The sequence below is a fragment of the Mycetomoellerius zeteki genome, unplaced genomic scaffold, assembly GCF_001594055.1.
Source record: "Mycetomoellerius zeteki isolate Tzet28-1 unplaced genomic scaffold, Tzet1.0 scaffold135, whole genome shotgun sequence".
NCBI classification, from domain to species: Eukaryota; Metazoa; Arthropoda; class Insecta; order Hymenoptera; family Formicidae; genus Mycetomoellerius; species Mycetomoellerius zeteki.
This window is the reverse complement of record NW_017256287.1, coordinates 4,702,956-4,729,185: the sequence shown is the minus strand read 5'-3', so window position 1 is coordinate 4,729,185 and position 26,230 is coordinate 4,702,956. Positions and strand designations below refer to the sequence as shown.

Sequence of the window (26,230 nt, the reverse complement as noted above, 5' to 3'; positions counted from 1 at the left end):
TATTTCATCCTTGTAATGGCGCGACGCGACACTGTGCGACCGATTTCGACGAAATAACCTTGGATGAACTTTTAAAGTTCGAAACCGACAAATATCGAGCGACACTTTGATTTATGATCTCCAAGTTCGCGGGTGAAAATTGCGGTTGTCTTGATAAGACTTAATGGATGAACACTGTGCCGATTTATACTCTTGCGCGTTAAGGCTCCGAGCGTAAAGCTAACTTTGATTACTCTGGGGACTCATCCCTATTACTCTGCGGACCGTTTACGGACACGATGTTTGATCAGCTAAATAGAAAGCAACATTGTTGTTTTAAATTTTTTGTGTTTCAATAGTAATCTTAATTGAAAAACGGGATTATTTGGAAAGGAGGCGGTAAATACTGTGGCATTAACACTCTACTTAAAAATTTTTTATTACTGTTTAACACACTTTGATTAATTCATTGCGATTTCGTTTTGATTCTTTTAACCTTATTCTAGTTTTTCTTTATAAATAAATTGTTGGCACTTTTAAGGTTGTATCGTCTTAGTTTTATACTAGTTTTATACTAGTGAAAGTGTACGATAAATTGGAGAAGTTTCAAAATATACAATATAGAGTGTTACATCCATAACAACGTTCGACGTGCAAGTTAAAAAAGATTACTTCGCGTGATTCGCAGTATTGTGGGAATTAAACTGCCTATTCTAATTCAGGATATCCAAGTCGTGATAGAAGCAAACATTTCACAATGGAAAGTAGAACGTTACGATATCGAACTAACGTGCCCTTTTGCAACGCGTGCTCCGAGGAACGCGACAGCCATTGCGAAGTTATACTAATCCTAAAATTAGCCTATCGTACTAATTTATCCTTGGTTGAAAGTTATTTTTCTCTTGAAATATTCTTGCAAGATCATCGGAAAATAGTAAGTATTCAAACGAGTCACGAGAAATGTGACGACAGATACCAGCAAATCGAACGTTTTGTCAAGAAAAGTGGAACGACAAATTCCAATCAACGTGTTCTCGGCCTCTTTGTTTTACGACGGCGCGCAGCATGGGAAATGCCGAAACTATTCCAATCTCTCGAATCGAGGTGCACCCTGTAACGAATCGAATCGTAGATTCTTCTACTCGTTTACGCGATTCTTTCAGCTTTCCTTCACTTGCAGAAATAAAGAGTTAAGAGAATCATTTATAACTCGGGGATGATATCGATCGATTTCATTAAACGACATAAACGTTTATAATTTTCGCTACGTCTCGTTACATTTACAAAATCGTATAAGTTTTGTTTTAAAATTTTGAAGATAAAAAAAAATTATTATACGAAAATCATTATATGAAGTTTTAACTTTTAAGGGGGTAGGTGGGGTAAACATAACATTCCAAGTATGGATTTTTTCTTAAATCTTGTTCTGGAAAAGGAAAATATAAAATATTGCCTATTGCAGTTGCCTAGAAGTCTTAAAGTTCATTGTATTTTTACATTCTTCTATCTCATAAAGGTGTAATTAATTAAATTATATAAAATACTATTAAAAAATATAACTATAAAATTAAAATATTTTTGCGATAGTCTGAGTACTCCACTTACCAATTTTTAAATTATCTGCCTATTTAGCCCTTGATTATAGTAACGGGTTATTTGAAGCCAAATGAAAACTTTTGGATAATTGTGCAATCTGTACGATTATAGTATAATAAAGTTCCAAATTGTAAATAAAAAAATTTTGAACGTTCCCGTATCAATAAGGAGATTCATATTCTGTACTTTAAACAGAACGGTTTAGAACTTAACAAATAAAGTTTTCATAGTCGTTGAGTAGTTGAGGATTAAAGACTAATAATCCTAATAATCGAATTTACAACAAAATAATGTCGGCAACGATGCTAAAATGATGAATAAAAATTAACTGATAGATAGTCGCACAGACTTTTGGCGTGATATTTCTTGTATTCGATATTTACCGAATCGAGTCCAGCGTCGAGACCAGCGGCGATACCGCCGTTCGGAAGTTCCTGAATACCGGCAGTGGTGCCGGCAGTGGTCGTCGTAGTCGTGGTGGTAGTGGTGGTGCCTTGTGAGCCCTGCTGCAGCTGCAGAGTCGTCTCCTTCGAGGATGCGCCGGAGTAATGGGCGGCGGTCGACGTCGCGGCGCCGTTATGCGGTCTGGTGGCATCCAGCAGCACCTTCAGTGACGCTATCGCATGTAACTGCGTCGCTTTCTCGTCCACCTTGCCTGAACAGCACCAGAGATGCAGGTTAATGAGGGCAGAAGCACGATGCATTAGCTCTTAACTGTGCAATCATCTCGTAGTCGAATTTACAACGAAAATGCATGGCGTTCTTTCGCAATGCAATTTTTATAAGATTTTAAACATGAAGCAATAAGAGATTTAATTCTTAATTCTACGCGAATATTAGTCGATAAAAAGTGTATTTGATGATATCAATCGAGTAAGTATTGTTATGCGATTTATGTTCAATAGGTGCAGTATTATAGCAACGAGTACAGTTTCATTGAAAGATACTTAAGAAATTTAACAATTATAAACATAGGAATAATTTTAGCGTTGGAGTGACTGTATTAAGGACAAAAAGTATAGATATGTCGTATAGACGTGCGAAGATCATGTTTGACCACACTAATTACAACGTTTATAGTGTGTCTGAATTGTTTTGTTGAATATTGACTTGGCTTTACTACTATGTACATTAATGCCACCGCACATTATATCAGAGCAGGTTCGTTGCATTTGAGGAAATTTTGCAACGCTCGCAACAAATTCCGCGCTTCGCCGAGTTTCCGATTGCGATCAGACAATAGGAAAATGTCGCTCGACGTCGTCTGTTCTTATTTTACGCTAGGCCGAGCGCAAGACATTTACAAAACGTCGATCTGCATGAGTCGCATATCAAACTTCTTCTTTATTCGATTTCTACAATGTTAGAAAATCTCAGCATAAATCGGCGAGATTGAAAATGCAACTTTGAGATAATCGCAAAATACATTAAAGTTCGTTGCATGCAGCTACGTTCTACCTTTTAGCTAATTCTACAAAACGTACATACTGTATACAGTACTGTCGCTTTTGTCAAGATATATGTACTACGGACTTACTTCTACAATCTCCAACCTTAAGAGAACAACATGATTCATTAATTTACTTAGAAGACGTTCGAATCTAACCAGCCTGTCAGCGTGTGTCCTTCCAAGTTTTTATAAATGCTATTAATCTATCATGTTAGTGGCTTGCAATGCAAATGCAAATGTCAATTCTTCATCGTGCAAAAAAAAACAAAACACAATCTTTTTTATTCAATAACATTATACGAGAATTTCACAATTCGAGTACACATTTCATTACAATAATCAAAATATTAATTAATTTAAAAAAAATAATTTCATGCATATGTATCTAATATACATATGTATCTAATATAAATACATATGTATCTAATATAAATATTGTTTACACAAAATTTGTCAAAGATAAAAAATTATCATGCAAAAACAAGGAGAGTTTATTTTGTTTAATACTAAAATCTAAATCTGTGTGCTCTTGTTTAGAAATTGAAAGAAAATGTGTTTCTCATCAAAATTTTCTTCCGAAAATAAGAATTTAAGAATTAATAAGTATTCAAATGTTAATGTTTCGTGTATAATACTATTGAGTAAAGCGTTCGTTTTAGCTATATAAGATACGATATGATTAATGATATATACATATAATATGTGTAGGATAAAATTTGCTGCGTAGAGGTCTTTAATTTCACTTCTGAAGTGATGTGCAACATGCAGCGGAGCATAGAAATGCATTCGCGCCACGCGATGAAAGATATGAAAAGTATATTAAAGGTAAAGATTAAAATTGAAAGGAATAAGATGAATGCGAGCTTCCATTTACAGGGAGAATGCATTCATCTTTATAGAACAGTGTAATTTTATCCCGGGAATAAGCTTACAATATTTTTTATATTTCTCGAGCTCATCGAGCCTTGTTAAAATTAACTCGTATTTAATCCAATGCAGATAATTATTACCGTAAATTTAGCATGCTCTAAACAAGCGGACATGAAATATAAATACATGCAGGAACAACACATTTGTATATGTATAGATGATGCATGTCCGTTTCCGCTGTATACAATCCACAGTGCGCCATGTGTACAGATTATGCATAATTTAGGATGTACATGCTCTATAGATAGATCTCCCCCTTGAGGGGAGAATTCGAGAACTTGATAGTCTTGCCGCTAAAAGGAATCACCGTTATTTCAACAAGTAGTCGATTAATCGCGACATTATCTATTTCTCTGAGCGAAAACCTTTTCGTGATCGTAAGATTCTTCCTTCACGTTCGTTGGTAACCTTCGTTAATAAACGAGAAGTAGAATCGCATGTGCGATCAGGAAATGCTTAATTCAGTAAGATTTAAGTGATTTCGGTGAGAGCGAAATGATTTCACAATGTGGCAAATAAATTACTTACTGGCTATCGTATTTAATCGAGGACAATTAAATTATTAATGATCCTTAAGTGCAATAAAGAAAGACAAATTTATATAACCATATATGACTACTTGCCCCCATTCACTCAACTGTATACAGACCGGATATCCATTTTGCATTGTATTGCATCGTAAGAAAAAAAGATTCTAAAAATACGGAGTGAAAAAAAAGGAAATTATCAATTATTCATTTCTTCAATCTTTCACGGACTTTGTATTATCCTTTTTACACTCTTTTACGATAAAAATAACTAAACAAATCTAATAAATAAATTATTTCGAAATATAAGGCGAAACATTATGATATTAGGTATACGTATATAATTAAATTTTCTATGTATTAAATTTATTTCTGTGCCCTGACAATCGCGTATGATTCGTATTTGTCGTCTTTTTTTTTAATTATTTATTCATTATCTATACTTTTATAGACACTTTTATTTATATTTATTTATTCAATCATCATTATCGTGAGTCTGAGTTTATAGTAAAATTATTTCAGAGCTTTCCAAGATGTCCGTATCATTTGACAGTCGGAATATATTTCAAGCAACTTTGCAAGTCATCATTAAAATGCATTCGTCAGAAAGTATCATGAAGTAACTAACTAACAATCTGTTTTCGCGAACTAGTTGTGAGCTGCTCCAAATATGTCGGTTACCACAGCTTGTGCGAACTTTTGCCGCTGCTCGGTAGCAGGTCAGAAGTAGATGGGTAAAAAAAGCGTGAAGAGACTGAAATTCGGTATTATACGGAAATACAATAGAATAGAATCATTTTCAGTGGCGACGCGGTTTGTTATTTATTTCGGCTCTCTATATGCAACGCTCTGTCTGCGTATATATCCATAGTTTTTTTTATTCCAGAAATTGAACCTCTCCGCGATGCATAACACAGATCCATTCGTACAATGCTTTGTAAAATTAAAAAAAAATAATGACGTGAAAGCGATAAAAAATATCCGCGATGCATCTATGTTTCCAAAGCTGTTTCAAATACGTAAGGTTTTGTTTTAAAAAATGATATCGTTTTTCAACCATTTACAGTTTTACATTCTGCGAGTTTATAAAAAGATACGAGTGCGATAGTGAAAGGTCACTTCGCGTGAGCAACGTCATATTGCGATTATATTTTTTTATAAACAAACTATTGAGAGATCAAAGACTTGAGCTTGGTTCGAAATCGATCACGATATAATATGATCTAATAGACTGACCGAATCATGATCACTGTTCTGTGTTCGTGGCGTAAATCTTAAAAGAGTAACTCACTGCTTATCGTGTTTCGTGCTGAGGGATTACGGATCTGCGTGTCGATGCCAGCAGTAGGTCAAAGAGAAAAAGCTCGAGTAAGTGGCCTTCATTCCCAAAGGTGGGAACAAGGCGAGAAAGAAAGGTAAAGAGCCCGGGGCTGGAAAGTAAAGTGCGATAGTAGTATCGACCCCGAAGCTGCCCAGAGCAAGATGGGAAGCCGGGAAAAGAAAGTGGGTGGAAGGAAAGATGGGTCAGAAGAAATGACGAAGAGTGTCGGTTAACTGTCGTGTCTCAATCTGTTAAATTCACAGTCAATTAGTAGTTTCAAGATGGAGGAAAGCTTCAATTGGGAACAGTTGGGCACGTCGAAAATCAGAGTTGGTAGGTCGGCGTGATATAGGAGCGGGCTCGACAGAGTACTGTCTGTTAACCCATAAAACTCAATCAATTCGCGTTTCGGACTGCCTGCTTTATAAACCATTAAAAGCATCGGCTATCGAGAATAAGAAAAGTGTCGAATAATGTACGAAAGTTGTGACACGTTCGTTGGAAATGTTTTCTACAGTTGTCCAACAGCGAGGAATTCGTGCATAGTTAAAGACTATGGGTGGAAAATTGACAAAGGGAGTCCCGTTCCCCGTAATGAAATAATAGCTACTATGTTAACAGATTTCGCATTTGCCGAGTCGCCAAATCAAGTGCAACGTCATTTGAGCGAATAGAAAAAGAGCTTTAATAGGGTTTTAATTTAATTATATATCCGATTGGAATTAGATATCAACAGATAATCGAATATTTTAAGCGAATTGAAATTATTTCGAAATTGTTAATATTAACTGGTAGCGTATTTTTTTATTTAAACTAATTGTGAATTGTTTTAAATATTGTAGCATTTCCTTCTATATTTTATTTCCAATTTTATAACAGAGTAAATAAATGTTTATGTATAAATTTATTGAAAAATTAATTTAATAGAAAATTTCTATATTATTTACACGCACGTGGCTAATGAAGAAAGCAACCGGGATTTGTCACATGATTTATATAATCCTCGCACTTTTCTTTATAATAATATATCTCACCTTCGAAGAAGATTCGACAACGTGGAGATTGTCATTATAAGTTCAGACTGAACAGAAAGTCACCTAAATCAAGGACCATTAAATTCCTGAAAGCATCGACCGAGTTGATCAGAAAGGGCATCTTCCTTACTGAGACAGCACAGGTTTCAATAACTCGTTTCGGTCAGATTTCAATAATTCATCTCGGAGTAATCTTCTTTTAAATTCAAAATGATCACAGTAGTACTGGGGATAACGAGTTCTGCTGTCATCCGGCCCCGTTTAGCGAATTATACAGAAAATTAAACTCAACTTCAAGTACTTGCTCTATCGTTTGCTCTTGTAGTCATTTTGTAGTCTGAGAGCAGATACCGTCTACATAACTGAGAAAATTTTCTAGCATTCAAAGAAACATTAAAAGAAAAAAATTATCGAAAACAAAAAAGCATGAATTTTATATAAGAAAATTGATATATAATAAAATGTGTGGTTAAAAAAAATGTTTCAACTATTGCGATTGTCCTCATGCACTTGAAGACATTGCACCAAGAGACCTTTGCCCTTTACATCCTGCTACAGTCTTACTCTCTCGTCATTTCGATGCACCTCACAAGAACACTCAGCAAAATCGATGCCGCGTTTCTTTTGCCAAACACTTTGACTAAGGTGGATCGATTCTGTTAACCGGGGCCTTTCGTTGTCGGCCGGTATCGAATACTACCTCGCGTGTAAGCGATTAAGGCGTGGGTGCCAGGTAATTCTAATGCAAAATCCGACGTGATTGATTGCTCGCATCCGCGCGCCGCCTTTGGTCAGAAACCGCAGGGATACACAGAAATCACCGCAGATTTTATTGACTTTCGGCCAAAAAGTGTGCTCGTTATTTCACAAAATGTCAACCAAGTATCTGTAAAACCTATATATTGTTGATTTTTTTTCAGTCATAAATTATATTATTCAATATTTTATATTATCCAATAATATGAATTTTTGATCAGAGTATATATAAAATATTCGTATTTATGCCACATGAATTAAAGAGATGAATTTGCTCTTCTCTATTCGATTAAGCTTTTATATGAATTTTCTAGCAAATTATATTCCTTTAATAAAAAAAATGTCCTATTAATAATTCAGCTTTATGAAAGGACGATTTTAATGTTTAAAGATTAATTATTAGAATTATTATATAAAATTAATTATTATATATCGCATTGAGAGATAGTCGATAATATAAATGATTGCATAAAAGATTGTGCGTATAATGCTTATGTAAAATATTATTTGCATGTATGTATGTGTAATCTGATGATAAATAATTCGACGACTATACAGTGCAGAATAAAGCGGATAATATCATACCAATCGTAATAAAACGAATAATAAAGTTTAACAAACAGGTTGATACATCTGTGACCTACTAATGTAATTGTCAAGCACTATATAAACTAAGTTCTGTATAACTTTCATTTCTAGAGACGTTATGTACTAGAAATCTATCAGGTGGAAGTGAACAGCTTTCTTCTTGTGATCGTTCGTATGACGACGTAAAATAGAATGTAAACATAGCACTTTAATATAGTTCTTTATCATAGCGTGAGAATCCTTCTCTTTGCATACCCATCTCGGAATTTTAGGAATGTATTACTAGTAATATTTATAATTGTCTAATACCTTTGATATAAATTGAGTTTAATACATTGAACGATTGTTTTTTTTCATCATAAAAATAGAATATAATATCTTCTACGTCATCTTTTGTTCTCTTTTGTATTTATAGCTCGTATTAATCTTTGCAACTACAAAATTTTTATGGTCAGAGATCCCTATTAATTCATGGTAGGGCTCGTAATCTCCGGTGAGACTTATTTAAGCTCCTAGATTAGTTTCTAGTGCCCAGAAAAAGAAGTTGATTATACTTTGATCGCGTCTATCTCTCTTCGTTTATCCTCATTATCAATCGTGGCGAACAACTTTTTTTAGAAGAGTATCATAATTATTAGTCTTAAACGTTTCAACGATGTAATACCGCATTGCGTCACTGGTTGATGATAAAAAGGATGATACCATAAAATTGTAAGGCGTGTTACAAGCGATAAGTAAACTCAATACCTTCGTACGATTTGTATAATAATATATTCATCAGAAACCTTAGTTTTTTTTTCTCTAATTGCGCTTTCACGTATATTTAGGTGCATGCAACCTACCTCGCTCAATTTAGTTTTAACTAAAACATGATATCCTTTTAGTTGATTGGGAACATCTTACAATCGTTGTAAATAATGAGAATATGCAAATTCTTTTTCCAGCAAGATTTTAAAAGGAAAGGGAAAAACTTGTCAGGGATGAGGGTGGCACAAACGGTGCACAAACAGTTGGTCCGAGAGCGCTGTAGATACAGCGATCCGTGGTCGCAGTCGTCGGCATTATCTCGAGTAGTGTCTGGATGACGTTAAAGCATCGGAGTTAAAGGAAGGGAAAAGGAAGGCAAGCCCCAAGTGCGGATTCGCTAGTTACGATCGATACGCGTTGGTTTCTAGGTCAGGGTCCCGATACACACTCGCCACTCACCACCGCTCAAGATATACTCAAAACGAGACCCGCAAATTTATTCGAAGCCAACCACTGAGCGACGCCATCGTCATCACCGTCGCGCCAACGCGACCGCTGGTAAAACGCATCTCACTTTCGATCTCAATCTTTTTTTCCCGCTCCTTCGCGACCGGGAGGTCTGGATGCTGCGAAAGATGCTAGCGGAATCCAACATTACACGCGGATCTATTCCAGCGCGTAGGTCTATTATACGCGGCGAAGAAGCGTAGGAATTCACTGTTTCCTCGCGAGGACGGGAAGGTGTACGTGCGCTTTTGAAATCGTCGTATTGAACGTTTCCCACGCTATCCAGATTAATGACGTGCTTCCGTTGCAAACGCTTCGCGACGCCTCGTGACGGATATGTAGGTGGAAAGAAAAGAACGCTATGTATGAAGTCGTGTGCGGGATTGTACCGCGCTATTTCCGCGTGAATTCGCGATTGTGACCGAGTATCCTATGATAACCTTTCCCGTATTTTATCGAACATTGAGTAATTTTTAGAAATTGGGATGCAGCTCGGAGAGCGTATTTTCTATTTCTCCGCGGAAGAAAAAATTTATATTTTAGGAATATATCGAACGAGGAACCATCTCGCTATTTTAAAAGGACGATGTTGTCAACTATACAAGATTTTACGTAGTCGAAGTAGTGCCAATTACAGTTCCATATAATAAATCGCTACACTATCTATCTGTACGTATCGGTAGCTCTACAATTCTATTGGTAATTCTAAAGTTTAGGTGAGTGGCCTATATCGCGGGATTAGATGGCCACGCGGATTGAAGTGACACGTACACGTTCGAGTGTGTCACTCGAACGGGAAATCGAACAGGCATCACTTGGGATATTACGTGCCGTATTTTCGAGTGATACGAGTCAACCGTAACGTCCTGGACGAGGAATTTCAGTCACGGTAAAGGAGGCGCGAAATAAATAGTACAAAAGCTGATAGAAAAAAACCAAATTGATGCCACCGAAGTAATTCACTTCGCCACGTATCATAGCGATTTTACAAAGAAAAAAGAAGGAATATAAGGAAAATCACAATTAAGATCCTTTAAACTTTAGATAAACTAATGTTTAGCTATTAAACTTTGTAAATTTATAGAAAGACTGTTGTAAACTTTTTATTTCTTAATTACTCTCGTTAAGATCATATTTCCGTGCAGAATTTCCTTTATAAAATAGCGTAAAAAGGTCAATGTTATCATAGAGAGAAGCGAGCAAATATACGGACTTTCATTTCGTTTTCGGACATTCTCGGCAGCTCGAGGGAGATCGATGATGAGAATTAACATGCTGCCGAGCCGAATGGCCGCAGCGCTTCGCGCGATATAATCCGGACGTTCTCACGTCAACGTCGTTTCTGAGTATTTTTTTTTTCACCTCACGGTAAAAACGTCCTGCAAACTAGTGCCAGCATTACGAGTTAAAGCGAAAACGATTCGCAGAAAAAAAGGTTGGAATTTACAGTAAACGGGCACATCGCTTTAATAATATATGATTTCAAAATAACTCCAAAAATTACATTTTTTTTTAAAAAAAAAAAGGTAATGTCGACGTGAATCATAATTTTAATCTTCCGTAGTTTGTAAGAATTAAGGGTGGTACGTTCAAAATTAACTTTTCGAAAAGAGGGTTTTATTTGATGAAAATATGATGGTAATGATGTATACGTAATAAGCATGAAATGCAATTGTTATGAAAAAAGTGAAAGAAATATATCAAGAGGGACTTATCGAAATCCACGACTTATCGGCGGAATTGCTTGGTACGTATATAATATCGGTGTGTAATTGTATCTTCTGTACAATAGATCGATTATCCATCGCCTATCCTTTTCGATATCTTGTAATATTCAAGTATTGCTAACATTTATTGCCATGTCGTATGAATTGAGATACGAAATTCCGCAATCATATTTACAATTGCGACAAACTGCGTTACATCACGCCAGTTTACAAAAAGTTTTTTGCTATTTTGAATCAGCAAGGTGTTTCTTATAGACTTTTGGATGTTGAAATGATGTCGCGAGCCAAATTTCATCAGCACTTTGCATTTCCGAAATAATTGAGGTTTAATGATGTTAAAAATGACTTTTTGTGACATATTTGAAATCTTTTTGTAAAAAAAGTTATATTGAAATTCTGATCAGAAGCCACAGGCGAAAAATTTGTTATTTTACATTAGTAAAACTCTACATTTAAATCCTTCATATATGACTAAAAAAAGATATTAAAATAAAAAATATATAATTTTAAAGGGAATGAACAATAACATTTATGGCTTTCGATCAGAATTTCAACCTATACCTATCATGTTAATCTCTTTTTACAAAAAAATTTCAAAGCCATTATTACGAAAGCCATTTTTAAATCTTAATTATTTCGGAAATTTAATGTGCTGAAATTTGATTTGGAATATCATTTTCAGCATCCAAAAATCTATAAGAGATATCTAATTCAAAATAATTTTTAGCTGTAATTAAACTAGTGTTATTCTCAGTGGCAATCTTTTTAACAATAATTCCCGATAATTGCTTCTCACAATCAATAGTTATTGTTACTTTTGAGTGAACACTTTCGCTGAAATTGCGGGAGAACAAACTTTCCCAAACGTCATCGCACTGGAAATCTTTTCTTCTCTGGAACCATTTTCAACGCTTGGGATTATCGGATCGATCTAATCGGATAATCGCACGCTTATCCTTAGGAACGATCGCATATCAACCCTTTTCATGGCTCTCAAACGAGTTCTCGCGGCGTTTGTTAACCGCTCTAAATTAAATATAGAGAGAGGCTCTCGCGCGGTACGGCTGATAGAGATCTTAATCCACGAGCTAACCCCAGAACCCGGCAACCTCGTATAGGATTGATTTCGTACTGTGTAAGCCGAAGACGGTCGCACAAATGGGTCAGGTCACGCGCCACTGAAAAGAACCATCAATTAGGCAGCCCTCTTTCGCGCAGACTGCAACCCGTCACTGCCCGCATTTTGTCTACTGAGCGCTGATATATACGAGCTGTCCTTATTTTTGAGTCGATCCATATTAACGGTGCATACACGGGCCTAACAAAGAGAAGCATTTGTTGTCAGCAGCAAATCCGTATTTTCCTAAAAATTCCGTTCACCTTTGGCCAAAAATATTCGGAAAATGAGCAATGTATTAAATAATGTGCATAATAATTAACTGTTTGCACAGGGATTAACAGCAATAATCAGAATGATAAAACAAACTTAAATGATATATCACACGTCGGCTTTAAGTAACATATTCTGCAGAGATTTTCCTCATCTCTCACGCAATTGTTCACGCACTGAGCGTTCTATTTTATTCATTATTTATTTATCAGGGCAAGATTGATGTGCAAGATTTCGTCCGGGAAACCGAATAAGACTCACAATCGCGCGGAACAACGGCATTTTTTCAGCAGGATGAACGGAAATTTGAGCCGTTGCGTCGCAACCAATCCGGTAATCCGGCTCGTTTAGCAAATGGAAACGTTATCACGTTTTTGTTATCCACGCTTTTGTTAATACCGCATGTGCAGTAACCGTGGGACTACGGTAAAATAATGTTCGCCGTCTCGAGCGCTCGCGCACGCTTCGATCTATAAATGTACACGGGTAGCCGCGAACAAGGGAGAAATATCACGGAATGGACTCGCATTTATTCTCCGACCCCCGACTGGAACCAAGCGGTGCTTTCACGCGTCGTATCGCGCGCACTTAATCCTCCAACGTTCTGATCGAGCTGATATATCGCGATTGAGTGCGTACCTTGCTATCCTTTCCCACACATCTGACGTTTTCCGAATAAAATGAGATTTTATTCTGTTCTGTCGTGTCCGTTTGTTTAGTCGCGATTTGACGTAAATAAACGGAAATACGGGTATGATTGTTCAACGTTCGCGGAAATCGTCAATTTAGGTATTCGAGAACCTAGATGCAAGGATGTCACGTCTGCAGAAGCGCTCGTGGCCGCGATTCAAGATGACCGATCATATATCTAACGATAATTGCAAACATATGAAGCCAAGTTTCTAGATGGAATCCTTATTGATTAATGATATAGTCCAATTGTTGTAATTTGTGCTTTTCAGATTTTAACTGAAAAGCTCAACGTGACAATTAATTAAAATTTATGTTACAATTAGCCCTAAATAAGTTTTTGTTATTAGTTACAATATTACAGCAGAATTTGTCCGACTATTCTTCCGGTTATAAGAGGCTAAGGCTGCTTTGAGTCTTGCATACGCAAAACGCATATTGTATAAGAAAATGAGCCAATTTGAAGTCCTTCATTTCCTTCCTTTCTATAAAAGAATCTAATTGGTTGATTTTTTTATGCTTTATACATTATGCGTATGCAAGACGTCTATGCTCTGGTCTTTAGTTGAAATATCGTTTATATGATGATAAACACTTTGCATTCGTGAGTACCGTATATTTATAAGAGCTTATTTGGTGTGAAACACTTGCGTTATAAAATATTTGGCCACAGATACGTGACGATGTCAAAAGGATTAGATATATGGGAATATTTATAAGAGAACCGAGAACATTTTAATAAATGTATTTTCCATTTGGCAGATACTGCGCGTGTCTATTTAATAGGCCTTTTAGTGCAGAAGCTAAATCAAAGTCTGATTTAACGCCGACATGAGCTAACGAGACGTTTAAATGCCAATCACGAGAATATTCGATTTAATACCGTGAAGGATATAATTGAGCGTAATGTGTGCGCTAAACGTTTGCGAACAGTTAACGGACGATAACGCTAATAATTTAGGACGGAAAGTATCATGGCATTGACTTCCTACGCGCTTCCAATCTCCACCGAATTATTTATTAACGGACGGCTATAGCCTGAGGCACGACCCAGCGATCACGTTCGTCATCGATAACTATTTTTGGACGCATCCCGAACACAGTGGAAATTTAAACCAATCAAGCTTTAAGGGCGTTCGATACAAAATTCCTGCACGGGGGAGTTTTTATCGGGCTTGCATAGATGCGCGCATAGATGCAACGCGCATAGATGCAACGTCGCTAAAGCCTCGCTTTATATTTATGGAAGAGGATAACTCCATATAAAATATTATTCGTTAATTGATGGTTATGTCCTCTTGAATTCTGTAAATATATGGAAAAAAATCGAAAGACATAGAGAATAAGTGTAACATGCGGCGTGCGTTAAGAACTTTTTACCGTCGCGATCGATATGACATGCATGCTGTAGATCTCTGACAAACAAGCTTTCAATATAGCAAGGCTATGCTATCTATATAGCTACGTTTGTCATTCATGAAACTGTTGTTATTAAATCAACATGCATCTTCTGAAATGTGGGCGCCGTCCTTATTTCACACACATTTCAGACGTCGTTGTGACATCAATGAACGAACGATGCTCTACTTATCAATAAGTTTCGATATGACAATTATGCGGCTATAAGAACGAATCTGCATAGAAGCTCCCCAAGTAATGCGCTTCCGCGTGATTCTTTCTGTTTGGATATCTAGCCAGTTTGATTATTGTCTTTCGTATGATAAAATAAGTAAATAAATTTCTTTGGATTGAAGAGGAACGATGCTTTTCGATTTTTGCATTAATATAAACATTGTGCAAAAATTATAAACAGTGATACACACTCATTCGACACAGAGAAATTTTTTTTCTATAACAATGATATAGAATACAAACTGCACATTTCAATAACAGTAAATTAAAAATATTAGCACTTCATCTAGACATAATTTACTAAGCTTGTAAAAATTATTATTTATTTATCATATTAAAAATTGAAAATTTATTAACCGATTTGAGTTAACTGCGGAGTCTTTTGCCATTTGAACTTTATGGCGTTTCAGTTACGAGAGTGAAATTTTATTCGCAGTAGAATTTCCAAAGAGATTAAAGCCTTGAGCACGTACTTATACTGCTACGTAAAGCCGCGGGGTTTTTTATTAAACGCTCACATAGTTTTACATTTAAAAACACTTTATCTGTCGAGCTGTCGGAAATTCTGTGACTGTCTCAGAGATACATCGTCGGAACGAGCTTCCGAAAGCCCGTCGGTTCAGCTTGCCTGCGGCATTACACAAAAGCGTCGCGACTATCAATTGTACAAACATGCAACAAATAAAATGTTATCGAACAGCATCACAATTATGTGACTGTATTTTTCAAGATATCACGATTTTGCATGCTAATAGATTGATTGCGTTTGAAATTTCATGCTGTAGCGTAATTACATCACAGACAACAATAGCTGTTATCTACGCTAATTAATGGTTGTAATAATGATAAAAAATCTCGTTAAGTCACAACAAAATTGTGTTACTAGAAAAAAATTTCGTTGGGCTGCGTTTCGCCATCGCTCCGCTGCGAGAGATTCTTAATTGGCTTCGATCAAGCATTTATTAATATTTGTTTTGAAATTTCGTGGGAATTCTCATCGTTATCGCCGTTTCTACGCGTTCGCGTTGTAACCACTTCAATTTGGTTTGATTTTTTAAATAATGGCTCCATTTATTTTAACGTCCATTTATTTTAGCAAGCAAGAATCTGATATCTCATTGCGCTGAATAACCATTTATTTAAAAAATAAAGCACTATTATTAAAAAAGAAACAAAAGAAATGCGTATGTGTATCTTCTCCGGTGTAACGAATCCACATTTTTCGAAATACTGAAGCTCATGAAAAATGCATGAATCGATCTTGCAAGTATTATCAAAAGCGACGTCATAACAATTTAATTGAGCAGGTCAAACTTTTGTAGAATTACAACGAAATTGTGACATCCGCATCGACGCGATGGAACGTGAATATTTGATATCATGGCGAACGGAGCGATAAGCGCACGCGGGTGTGCACGCATGAGAGATGCAGAACAAGCGCGAGCGATATAATAGAATAACATAGAACAGGCACTAAAGAAACAAATAATCATCGTGCTAACAGAAAAGCACAAGCTGCAAGCGAGAGTGATAGAGTGTGGAGTTGGTATACCGGCGCGGGACTGACCGTCGTGGAGCGGATCGATCGTGTGGATCATAAGCTGCAGCAGGCCGTGTCGAAACTTAGCGTGGCTCTCCCGTGAATGAGAGGACGGTCCTCCATGGGCCTGTTCGCAGCCTTGTCCGGAACTCGTGCCACCGCCGCTGCCGCCGACGCCGCTGCTGCTGCCAACTCTGCTGCTGCATCCAGCCTCCCCGGGCGCCGGGATGCTTCCGCACGCACCCGACGTGCCGCCCACGCTCGTTTCGCTATTGTTGATCGCGTTCGGATGCTGCTGGAACACACAACGCCATTTCGGTGTTCAGTGGAAGGTCTCTCACGATTGCCAACGCGCGTTTGTGTCGCTCGAGGTGTGTTACGAGATAACTACTCTATAGGGCTAGTTCGAGGTAATTGTTTGACATGGATAGGAACAGAATGTTTTTTTTTTTTAGGGATATCCATGCAAGTTACCTTCGACCTTTTCCATGGTGAGGAAAATTCGTGCTATGTAACATTGTTTTATACGAGTTCCAATGCCTTCGATGGGAATGTGAAAAACAAAGAAATATCGTGGAAAAATTCGTGGAAAAATTCTGAATAATTTTTGCATTATTCTTTACATTGTTAGTTTTTGGCATTTTTGATAATTTTCGATTGTTGTATAATTCTTTTATTACAATCCATTCTCGTATCGATTAATGTACACGGTGGCAGACAAAATGTCATACTATTTAATTATCTCATTAAAACTATAATACTTGTGGAGTATATTTTTTTGGTTTTTTTACTGTATGAACAAGTTCTGTATTTCGTGGAAATTCTGTAAAGTGACATTACGTGTATCATCGAAATTGGGTCGTAAGTGAAGCCGCATACACGAGTTTGTGAAATGCAGGATACGTGAAGTATCATGCTATTTGTTTTATGTATAACACATTTATTTTTAACAAAATTAGTATAGAATTGAAGTAAAACTAATAAATAAAGCTTAGAAAATATCGCTAATGAATGATATTTAACATGATCGTCATTGGCTCATCATTTGGCTCATAACACCTTTGAGTTTGACTCCTTTTCGACACAAATCTTCAAATAACATACAACTGCATAAGGTGCACGGAAACGTCTTCGAGTCTCTGCCACACTCTTTGTTTTCATGAAAACCAACAGAATACAACTTCCACTTAATGATCAACGTTTTAAGTTAACCGCCATTTTACAAATTAGTGCACTTTCATCTCTCTCTAATTCAAACTCGTGATATCTCACCTAATAGAATTTTTACAGAGTACAAAATTTGTTCTAACGGTTAAAAAATCCGATACTTCAAAAGTACAATTTTAATGAAATAATTAAACGGGATATTTCTCGTGCGTCACCCTATAATAATTTGCGATGTATAAGGTAAATGTCCCAGTAGCCGGACGTTTAAGCGTTAGGTTCTCATAAATAATACAATTTATAATATCAAAAAAGTTTTTAATATAAATATTTGTATTCATTTGAAAACTCAAGACTCCCTTAAGCAAAGAAAAATTATTTGTCCCAGTATCCGAGCACAATTAGAAAATTAGTATGCTGACGGAAAATAATAATATAAATAGATGTTTAATGACAAAAGACAACTAATTCAAATTGATCTTTAAGGTAAATAAAGCAAAAAAAATTGAGATTAATATTAATTTAAATAAATAAAGTTTTATGTAACTGTCCGGACATAGGTACTGTCCGATCTTAGTAACTGGACATGTACTTATGTCCGGATAACCTATGTCCGCATTTTATTTATTTAAGTTAATATTAGTCTCAAATACGCTTTTTAATAAAAAGTAATATTATAATTTAATTGTAATCTTTAAATGCAAATAAATTATAATACTGTAATAAAAAAAGCATTTGAAATTAATAATAATAAATTTTGTGTAAGTGTCCGGACATAGGTACATGTCCGAACACTGGGACGTTTATCTTATATGATCAAAAGTAGTTCTCTGCTTCTAATTAGGTTCGTCAATGTTACGACTTCAAACTTCTTTATAATGGAATACAAAAGAACGATGTTAAATTTTGGCTGTTTTTCGACTAACATGAAGAAGTTTCAACATGTATCGTTTATTATGAAAAAAACATTGTAAACATGAAAGAAATCATTATATATCAAAAGCAATAAATTTAAAATTTGTTAAGTAAGATATCCCGGAAATTAAGCAATAAAAACTGTACTTATAACTTCGTTATAAGTACTACCACGTATAACTTCATAAGCGTATTCGCTATTTAAAGCCAGAATTCGAAATCAAATGATTCTTTTATTCATAGTATATGTGTGTTTAAATAAAAAAAAAACAATACAGTCCTTATTGCTTTTTCCCGATATCTTAATACTTAACTTTTTATTAGTAATAAAAGTGATAATGTATTTATTAGAGGAAGGTCACCGATACTGACATAGGTCTCCTAAAGCGACATCCCCTTATTTCTTAGAAACTAACATTTGCACCTTATTAATACTAATAAAAACATGATCTGTTTAGCTAATTAAAGAAGTACAATAATTCATATATTTGTGACTTATTTCTATATCAAATCTATATCAGCTAAAAACAAATTCTATGAATCCGAGAAGAAAATTCTTACGGTGTTCTTTTGCAAATTGCGTAATTAAAATAATAGTGACTGTATTATTAATAATATTATGTCATTTTAAATGTTTATAGTTTCATAAATTAGTTTTCTTTACAGAATAGAATATATCTTTATTTATAGAATAGGAATTATTGCCTACTATGTAAGTTTTGGAGCCCATTTTGTCAGACGCTCATTTTTGCATAACTTACGAAAAACTTAATAATTGCAAAATTGCAAACAGTATTATAAAAACTGCTTATACTATCTGATAGACACTTTTTAGTTTGTATTTATGTTTTTGAAGTTGTATTTTTACCTTTTGTTTAAGAAATATTGTCTAAAAACAAAGTGGTATGTCGGTATCGGTGATCTTTCTCTACATTTAATCACGTGTTCTTGATGTTTCCCTAAGATAAACGGTACCCACTTGATTCCGTTTAAGTAGTACTTTAATAAAATTTGTATATCTTGAAACTTCTTGTGTTAATCGAAAAACGGCCAAAATTTAATATCTTCCTTTATTCATGTACGAATTGAACATAGAAGATTGCTTGGGATTAAAACTCATGCTTAGCTAAACCACGGACGGTATTGTGGTTAGAATGTAATTAACATTTTCGGTCCGCACGGTAACAAATGCTACCGCAATATTTAAGCATCAAGCGGTTGTGTACTTAGGCCAAGTAGTAACACATTGCACTACCTCAGTTTATTTATTCATGAATAAAGCGGCTTGGTTATTTCGCAAAACGCGTTGCAATTAGACTTTCCATTCATATCTAAATGTAGAATCGACGCGTTGAGTGTTATTTCTCCACTTTATAAACTGCTGAAAGATTAAAGAGCTAATTTCAGGTTATTCCCGATATTTAAATTGCACGCTTTATCGTAGCTGTCCGTTATTAGCAACATTATTTGTGGGTCACCTCTTTCGCAGGAGGAAAAATAGAAAGTTAAATATCTTTTCTCATCCCGGTGAACTCGCACGAGCACGTCATTTCCACAGACATTCACACGAACTACATATCAAAATGGTATCGATAATGTAGGTAGTCAAATAGAATAAGATAATGACGAGGTTGGACCTCGTGTGTATGATGTTTGTCAGGTTCATCAAAATGTCATACTATGTTCCAATTATTATCTTTCTCTTCCAGGTATACGGCGCCAACTTTTCCGACGGAATTTCCAACGAAATGACGATGACGATATAAATCCGAGGAAAAATGTTCAATATGCAATAGTGAATCGTGTCCCGTAATAACTTCCACGGCGCAGCGAAATAATGATATTACTCGGGACGACATTGTGCCAGTCGCGGTCGTCGCATGTTGCAACTTGTAACGTTTTATGGAATAAGCTTGCTGCCAGTGCGATATGTTAACTATTGTAATATACGAAACGAGTTATGTGACGCTCAAACGTATAAGATTTGGAAAGAGATATTTTGGAGAGAACGTATCCTTCTAATCAAATTTAAATCGATTTTGTCTACTGAAACGCGTTGTCTTTGACTGCCAAATGAAATGAAATTTTTCTGAGCAAGCATCTCATGTTTATATTCATATATGTAATATCAGACGGAAAAATACATGTGAGTCGATTATATGTATACTTGGAGAAAAAGATAGTTTACTCTGTTGCAATCTTATTAAATAATGAATTTAATATATCCTGTAGTATCGCGACGAAGATATTACGTGAAAATCGCGTTAACCGATAACGACGTTACGGACATGTCCTGTACCCAGAATATATTGTGTGATTTTGACACCGCTTCGCGAAATCTCATAATGCGTAATCGAATCGGGCGGCCTTGCTGTAATCTGAAACGTGATAATTCTGTTTGTCCTGACGTTAAATCTAAAACGATTGAGCTCCGCCTGTGTAACGCGACAAAATGATAAGAATTGACACGAAAAGACAAGAATGCTGCGTTTCAAAAGAAAAAAAAAACATTTTTCGCGGATGAGGTATTTGCAACCGCTTTGCTTATTGTGTACGCTTTGTATTTTAAGTTACAATTGATACTGTTATCTACAAGTGAGTCTCTGTCATAGGACGTAGGATGCTTTTCTATAGTGCGCAATGCGTGTGGGCTTTGCCATCAATGGCGGATACCTGCCGATGATACCAATATATATAGATAGACGCGAGTCTAAAGCGGTAAAGCTGAGAGACCTCATAGAGTCGTCGAGCTGCAACAGTGGAGATACGGGTTTCTGCCGTTGTCACTCTGTTGTCGGGGTAATGAACTTTCTAATTATCAGAGGTGCTTGCGGTGCTCGATTTGAATTTCGAGACGACGCGGCGCGGCGCGGCGCGGCGTGGCGTGTGTGGCCGCAGAAATTATGACGGAATTGTCGCGCGCCGTGGCTCTCCGACAACTTTTGGAGGATTAGCACTCAAATATTTAAAGAGGATTACAATTATGCGGCGTATATCTATTATTAAATCTGAGATTATTAAATCCTATGTAACTCTGAGCCACCTTTAAAAATTGATAACGCTCTACGTTTTAATGATAACGATTTACAGGGAGAAATAATTATAGAGTAATTATGCAAATTAACAATTACACGCCATGTATAAGATATCTATGAAATTCTTTGTTTGTGAAATATACGCTCCATGTAAATATTAATTAATAGATGGTCTATAATTATGATCATTTTAAACTGCGTTGATACGTTCTATTTGTTAATACTTTTAGTCCATTTGATATTAATACAAACTATAATTCGTCCAATAATTATCGCTCTTCTAAACGTCATTCACACGCTCGAATAAATATGCAATCTTGCAATAAAATTATGTTCTAATATATATAATAATATAAAATGTTTTCCACGCAATAATATTAATTCTCCTGGCATTAACATATTATTATTAACAATAAATGTCGGTTGTATTTGTATGTATGTAGAAATATATATATAAATAGCACTTATTTGTATTTATGTATATATACACTGAGAAAAAAGTTGCTGTTTCAAAAAAATATTAGTTGATTCAACTAAATATAGCGGTCACGGGCGCTGTCAAGCAAATATTTGTTAATTCAACCAAATAACATGTTTTAAATTACAAGAATTTGTTAATCTAAATATATAAATATTTAAACTAAATAATCATTACGAACTAAACGCATTTAATCAAGTTAACAACTTTTTTTCTCAGTGTATATAAATACAAATTCTTTAGATTTTGATTAGATTCTTAAGATGCTAGTAGCATTATTTTATCAAATTGATAATCAATTTAATTGTGATATTATTTCAGTTTCAGTTTATATATGATTGTGTTTCAAGTCCGACAGTAAGTGGCGCACAGTTTATATAAGAAAGATTATTTAGAATTTATATATATATAAATATTATTTATTATTAGGAATAAAAATCTGGCCCCCTTTCCTTACTTATTTGATTTATCCATATAGTGGTCTAGATTATCTTATTGTAAATAGCATATGTATATTCGGTTGTATAATGCTTATAGTTGCTGATCAGTAGAGTACATTGAATATTATAGTTTGTAACTCATCAACATATAATATTATTAGGTTGATTATCATTCGGCTAATTGCCAACTTTACTCATTAGCCGTTTGATTTTTATTTTTGACTTGAGATAAGATTATCTATAACGCTACTGCGCAACGTGAATTATCATCCTCGCGGGAAGAGAAATTAATAAGCGAAAGCCTTCGTGCGGTTGTAGCATGCTGTTATCTGACGAATTATTTAATAGTCTCGCGGGGTGAAGCACGCGAACAACTTTCCTCGTATCTTCCTAATTAGACGATGCGATTTTTTCGCAAGAAAGTCGTACCTTTGTCTTACACGCATAACGTTTCCAGTACAGGAAATAAACCGAGATTTTTCGATTTCCAAATAATAAAAAGTAATTCTCTATATGATGCATTTATGGAAGCTGAGAGAAAAAATATTTAGGTTTCTCAAAAATATTTCAATATTAAAATTATTTTATATTAATGCAAAATTATTTGTTGTCCGAATCGCGAAACAATTAAAGCTTTGTTTGGAATTTAAGATACTTGATTGACGTCACAGTTGCCATGGAAAGGCTGTACCATCTGCGCTAGTCTCGTAACTTCTTCCCTTCGAGAACTACACTCAAAGGAAACTTGAGTCGATTTATCAAGTATTTCATCGGGTTAAAGAAAAGATACGTCGAGTCCGAAAACTTTTCACCTGCATCTTGTCGATTCGCTTACATTTTTCATCAATTCTCGTGTGACTTACGTTACAACAGTAACTCGCTTTTCCACGTGCTGTCTGTGCATCGAAATCGTTCTACACAAGTTTCTTTGCAATGCTCACTGTAAAAAAGAGGAAAGATACGTAAGCAGGTTTTTGGGATAGCGGGTAAAGAAAGACTTGTCCTTGAATCTTCGCTTCTTCCGGTGGTATTACTCTCAATCTTCAATATTTTATAACGTCAAGTAGGCCGGAAGACTAGTCCTGCCATTAGAATCAATATTATGATAGTAGGAACTTTTACTGTAATATTGAGTCAAGTGGCAGGAAAGCAAACGCAGCACACAAAGGTACCTGAAGTCTTCGGAGATCTTCTTTGAAAATTGGCACGGTTCCCATCTTTCTCTTTCGCTGATGTCTGCATTCATGTACAAAGATCTCTTTATATTTTAAATGCTTATCTTGTCAGTTGCAAAATTTAATTTATGCTGCAGCGTTAGTTCAATTTTTTAGTACAATTTTTGCTGTTCGTCCATGTTAACTGTTCGTTATTGCATAAAACTGATGATCATTTATCTTATGTTAATGAGATAATGCTTAGTATATCCGATTATATTTTTTTATTTAATATCAATTTAACAACGAAAAATTAACAATAAAATATAGGGCGTTGCGTCAGCGCGGTAAACAGTGTACAATTATTTACTTAAAAAACTCTTCGATATCTTAACGATATATAAATTTAATTAAAGTTCATTTATTGACTAACTAAACGCCATATAAATTTAAAGTCGTAAAATATTTCTAACAGGACGTTTCGATTCCAATGAGCCATTTTCAGCAAACTAAACTTTGATAATTAAATTAAAAAATTGAATTCAATACATCCGTATCTTTATTTAATATATAATTTAATATTAATTTATTATATAAAACCCTCAACTGCAGTTATGAAAACCACACCTAAGTTCTAAAGTTCTAAAGTCTTGTTTAAAGTATAGAATGCAAATGAATCTGTGCCTTACTATGATTGAAAGAAAGATTCTAAGTTTTTCTTATAATTTTATAATTTAGAACCTTATAGTACTAATCGTATAGATTGTATAATCGTTCAAAAATTTTCGCTTTGGGTCTAAATAATCTGTTGCTGTCCAGGTTTAATAAAATAATGTTATTTATAGGTATACTTCAACTTAAATGTTAAAAAATATTTTAATACTCTATATATAATATATTGTATGTACTCTCTATGTACATAAAGAAAAATTAAATTTCAGCAAAGAAATACGTAATACGTTCAAGGAGAAAGACTGACCGATGCATGAGAATCGCTAATATCCAAACGATCACTCAACGTTGAACAAATTGTAAGCCGACTAACACAATCGCGAAGCCTGACAAATGTAAAATCCGTGCGAATGTCACTTAACTGGAAGTGAGAATTTACGAGAGACACGCAATCGATTTACCAAATGGAAATCCATCCGTCGTGGCGATCGATGGAATTTTGCGTTCGAGGTAACATCGATTCATAGAAATCAACGGACTTTTCACAGCGATTCTCGGAAGTTATCGATGCATCTTTCTAAGAACGAAGGACGAGGATGCTATTCTTCCTCTATCTTTTTCTCTATTAAATCCTTTCGTGCTCTGGATACTGACTCACACAAAAATCGATAGAAAATTAAGGGAAGAGGAAGAAGGGGGAAGGACATTTTGCTCATAAACATAACTTTCGGATAAACGTTGAACGAATGGACTTTTGTCACGGAATCACATGATTCTCGATAATACAGGAAAATAATGAATAGCTCGAAATACAATACTCTCTTTTGTGCAATGTCACAAATTACATTGTCTCGCCGATTTAAAGATATATGCTCGTGTTCCTTATCACAGAAATTGCATAATATTATTCATGTCGTGATTAAATGCAAGCGCATTAATTAGTACCGGTTTCATCTGTGTTATATCGGGAGATGAAATTGCTTCGAAACGTCATGGAGTATTGATAAAGACAGTCGTACGGAAAAGCATGTGACTGCTGCCTCCTAATTGAATATTATCGACGGTGAAGGAGATTGCTACACGACAGGTTGTCGGCTGCAACAATACGCTTGGCGCTGGCTCATAAAGTTACGCGTACATGGATGAGTAAGCAGCTTATATGTGAACTCACAGCAAATTTAACGAGTTAGTTTAACCATTGTATGTAGGTATACGTTTGTGTACGTATCTATCTTGTATAAACGATCGAAAGCTTTCATAATTCAGCGCTTTCTTTTACTCATATTGAAGAATTTATCGAAATGCTTCCATGTAATTTCGTGGAATTATTAAGCTTTTTATGATTTTATTTGATTGTTGAATCTCAAAATCTCCCATAATAACAAAACTTGCTTTAAGTTGCAAAAATTGTAAACTATTTTTTGTCAATGTACTCCTTGTTCTTAGTACAATACTTAGGCAATTCGTCAAGTAATAATTAATAAGATACTAAATAATTGTCAAATAATGCAGTAGTAATAAAAATTGTAGTAAATAATAAGAAAATATATCCTATAATAAATTAGAAAATTTTTCTTTTATTTGTTCTTGTGTCTGACTGTTGTATTATTATATGTATTTATTAAAAGAGATTATAGAAATTTTATATATCAATTAAACTAAAAAAACATTATAATGTATTAAAGATTCTATTCTTTTCAGAAATCTATTAAAACAAAAAGCTTTTTATCATAATAAAAACTTTAATACATATAATAATGCTACATATAATTATACATTAGAGTAAACCCGGCAAATACGCCGCACTGGGATTTACACCGTGAAATCAGAAAAAATAGAAGAAGTGGAGGTACTTTTTTTGCAACTACTCTGTTACATGCCTTTATGTTATATTAGTATTGAGTTATAATTTCAGCTTCTTACTGTTAATATTAATGAAATTATTGTGAGTTGAATCG

General features: G+C 35.0%; 1 protein-coding gene across 2 annotated transcripts in view; it reads right to left on the bottom strand.

Moving 5' to 3' along the window:
• Nckx30C (solute carrier family 24 member Nckx30C) overlaps positions 1–26,230 on the bottom strand; it is a 63,780-nt gene that overhangs the window by 13,090 nt on the left and 24,460 nt on the right. Inside the window, exons 3-4 of one of the 2 annotated variants that reach the window (XM_018462260.1) lie at positions 16,442–16,709; positions 1,959–2,230 (exon numbers count right to left, since the gene is read on the bottom strand). In XM_018462260.1, coding sequence (XP_018317762.1) covers positions 1,959–2,230; positions 16,442–16,709 — 540 coding nt within the window. Of the gene's footprint in view, positions 1–1,958; positions 2,231–16,426; positions 16,710–26,230 lie in introns of both variants that reach the window. The other variant, XM_018462259.1, reaches the window with a different exon arrangement.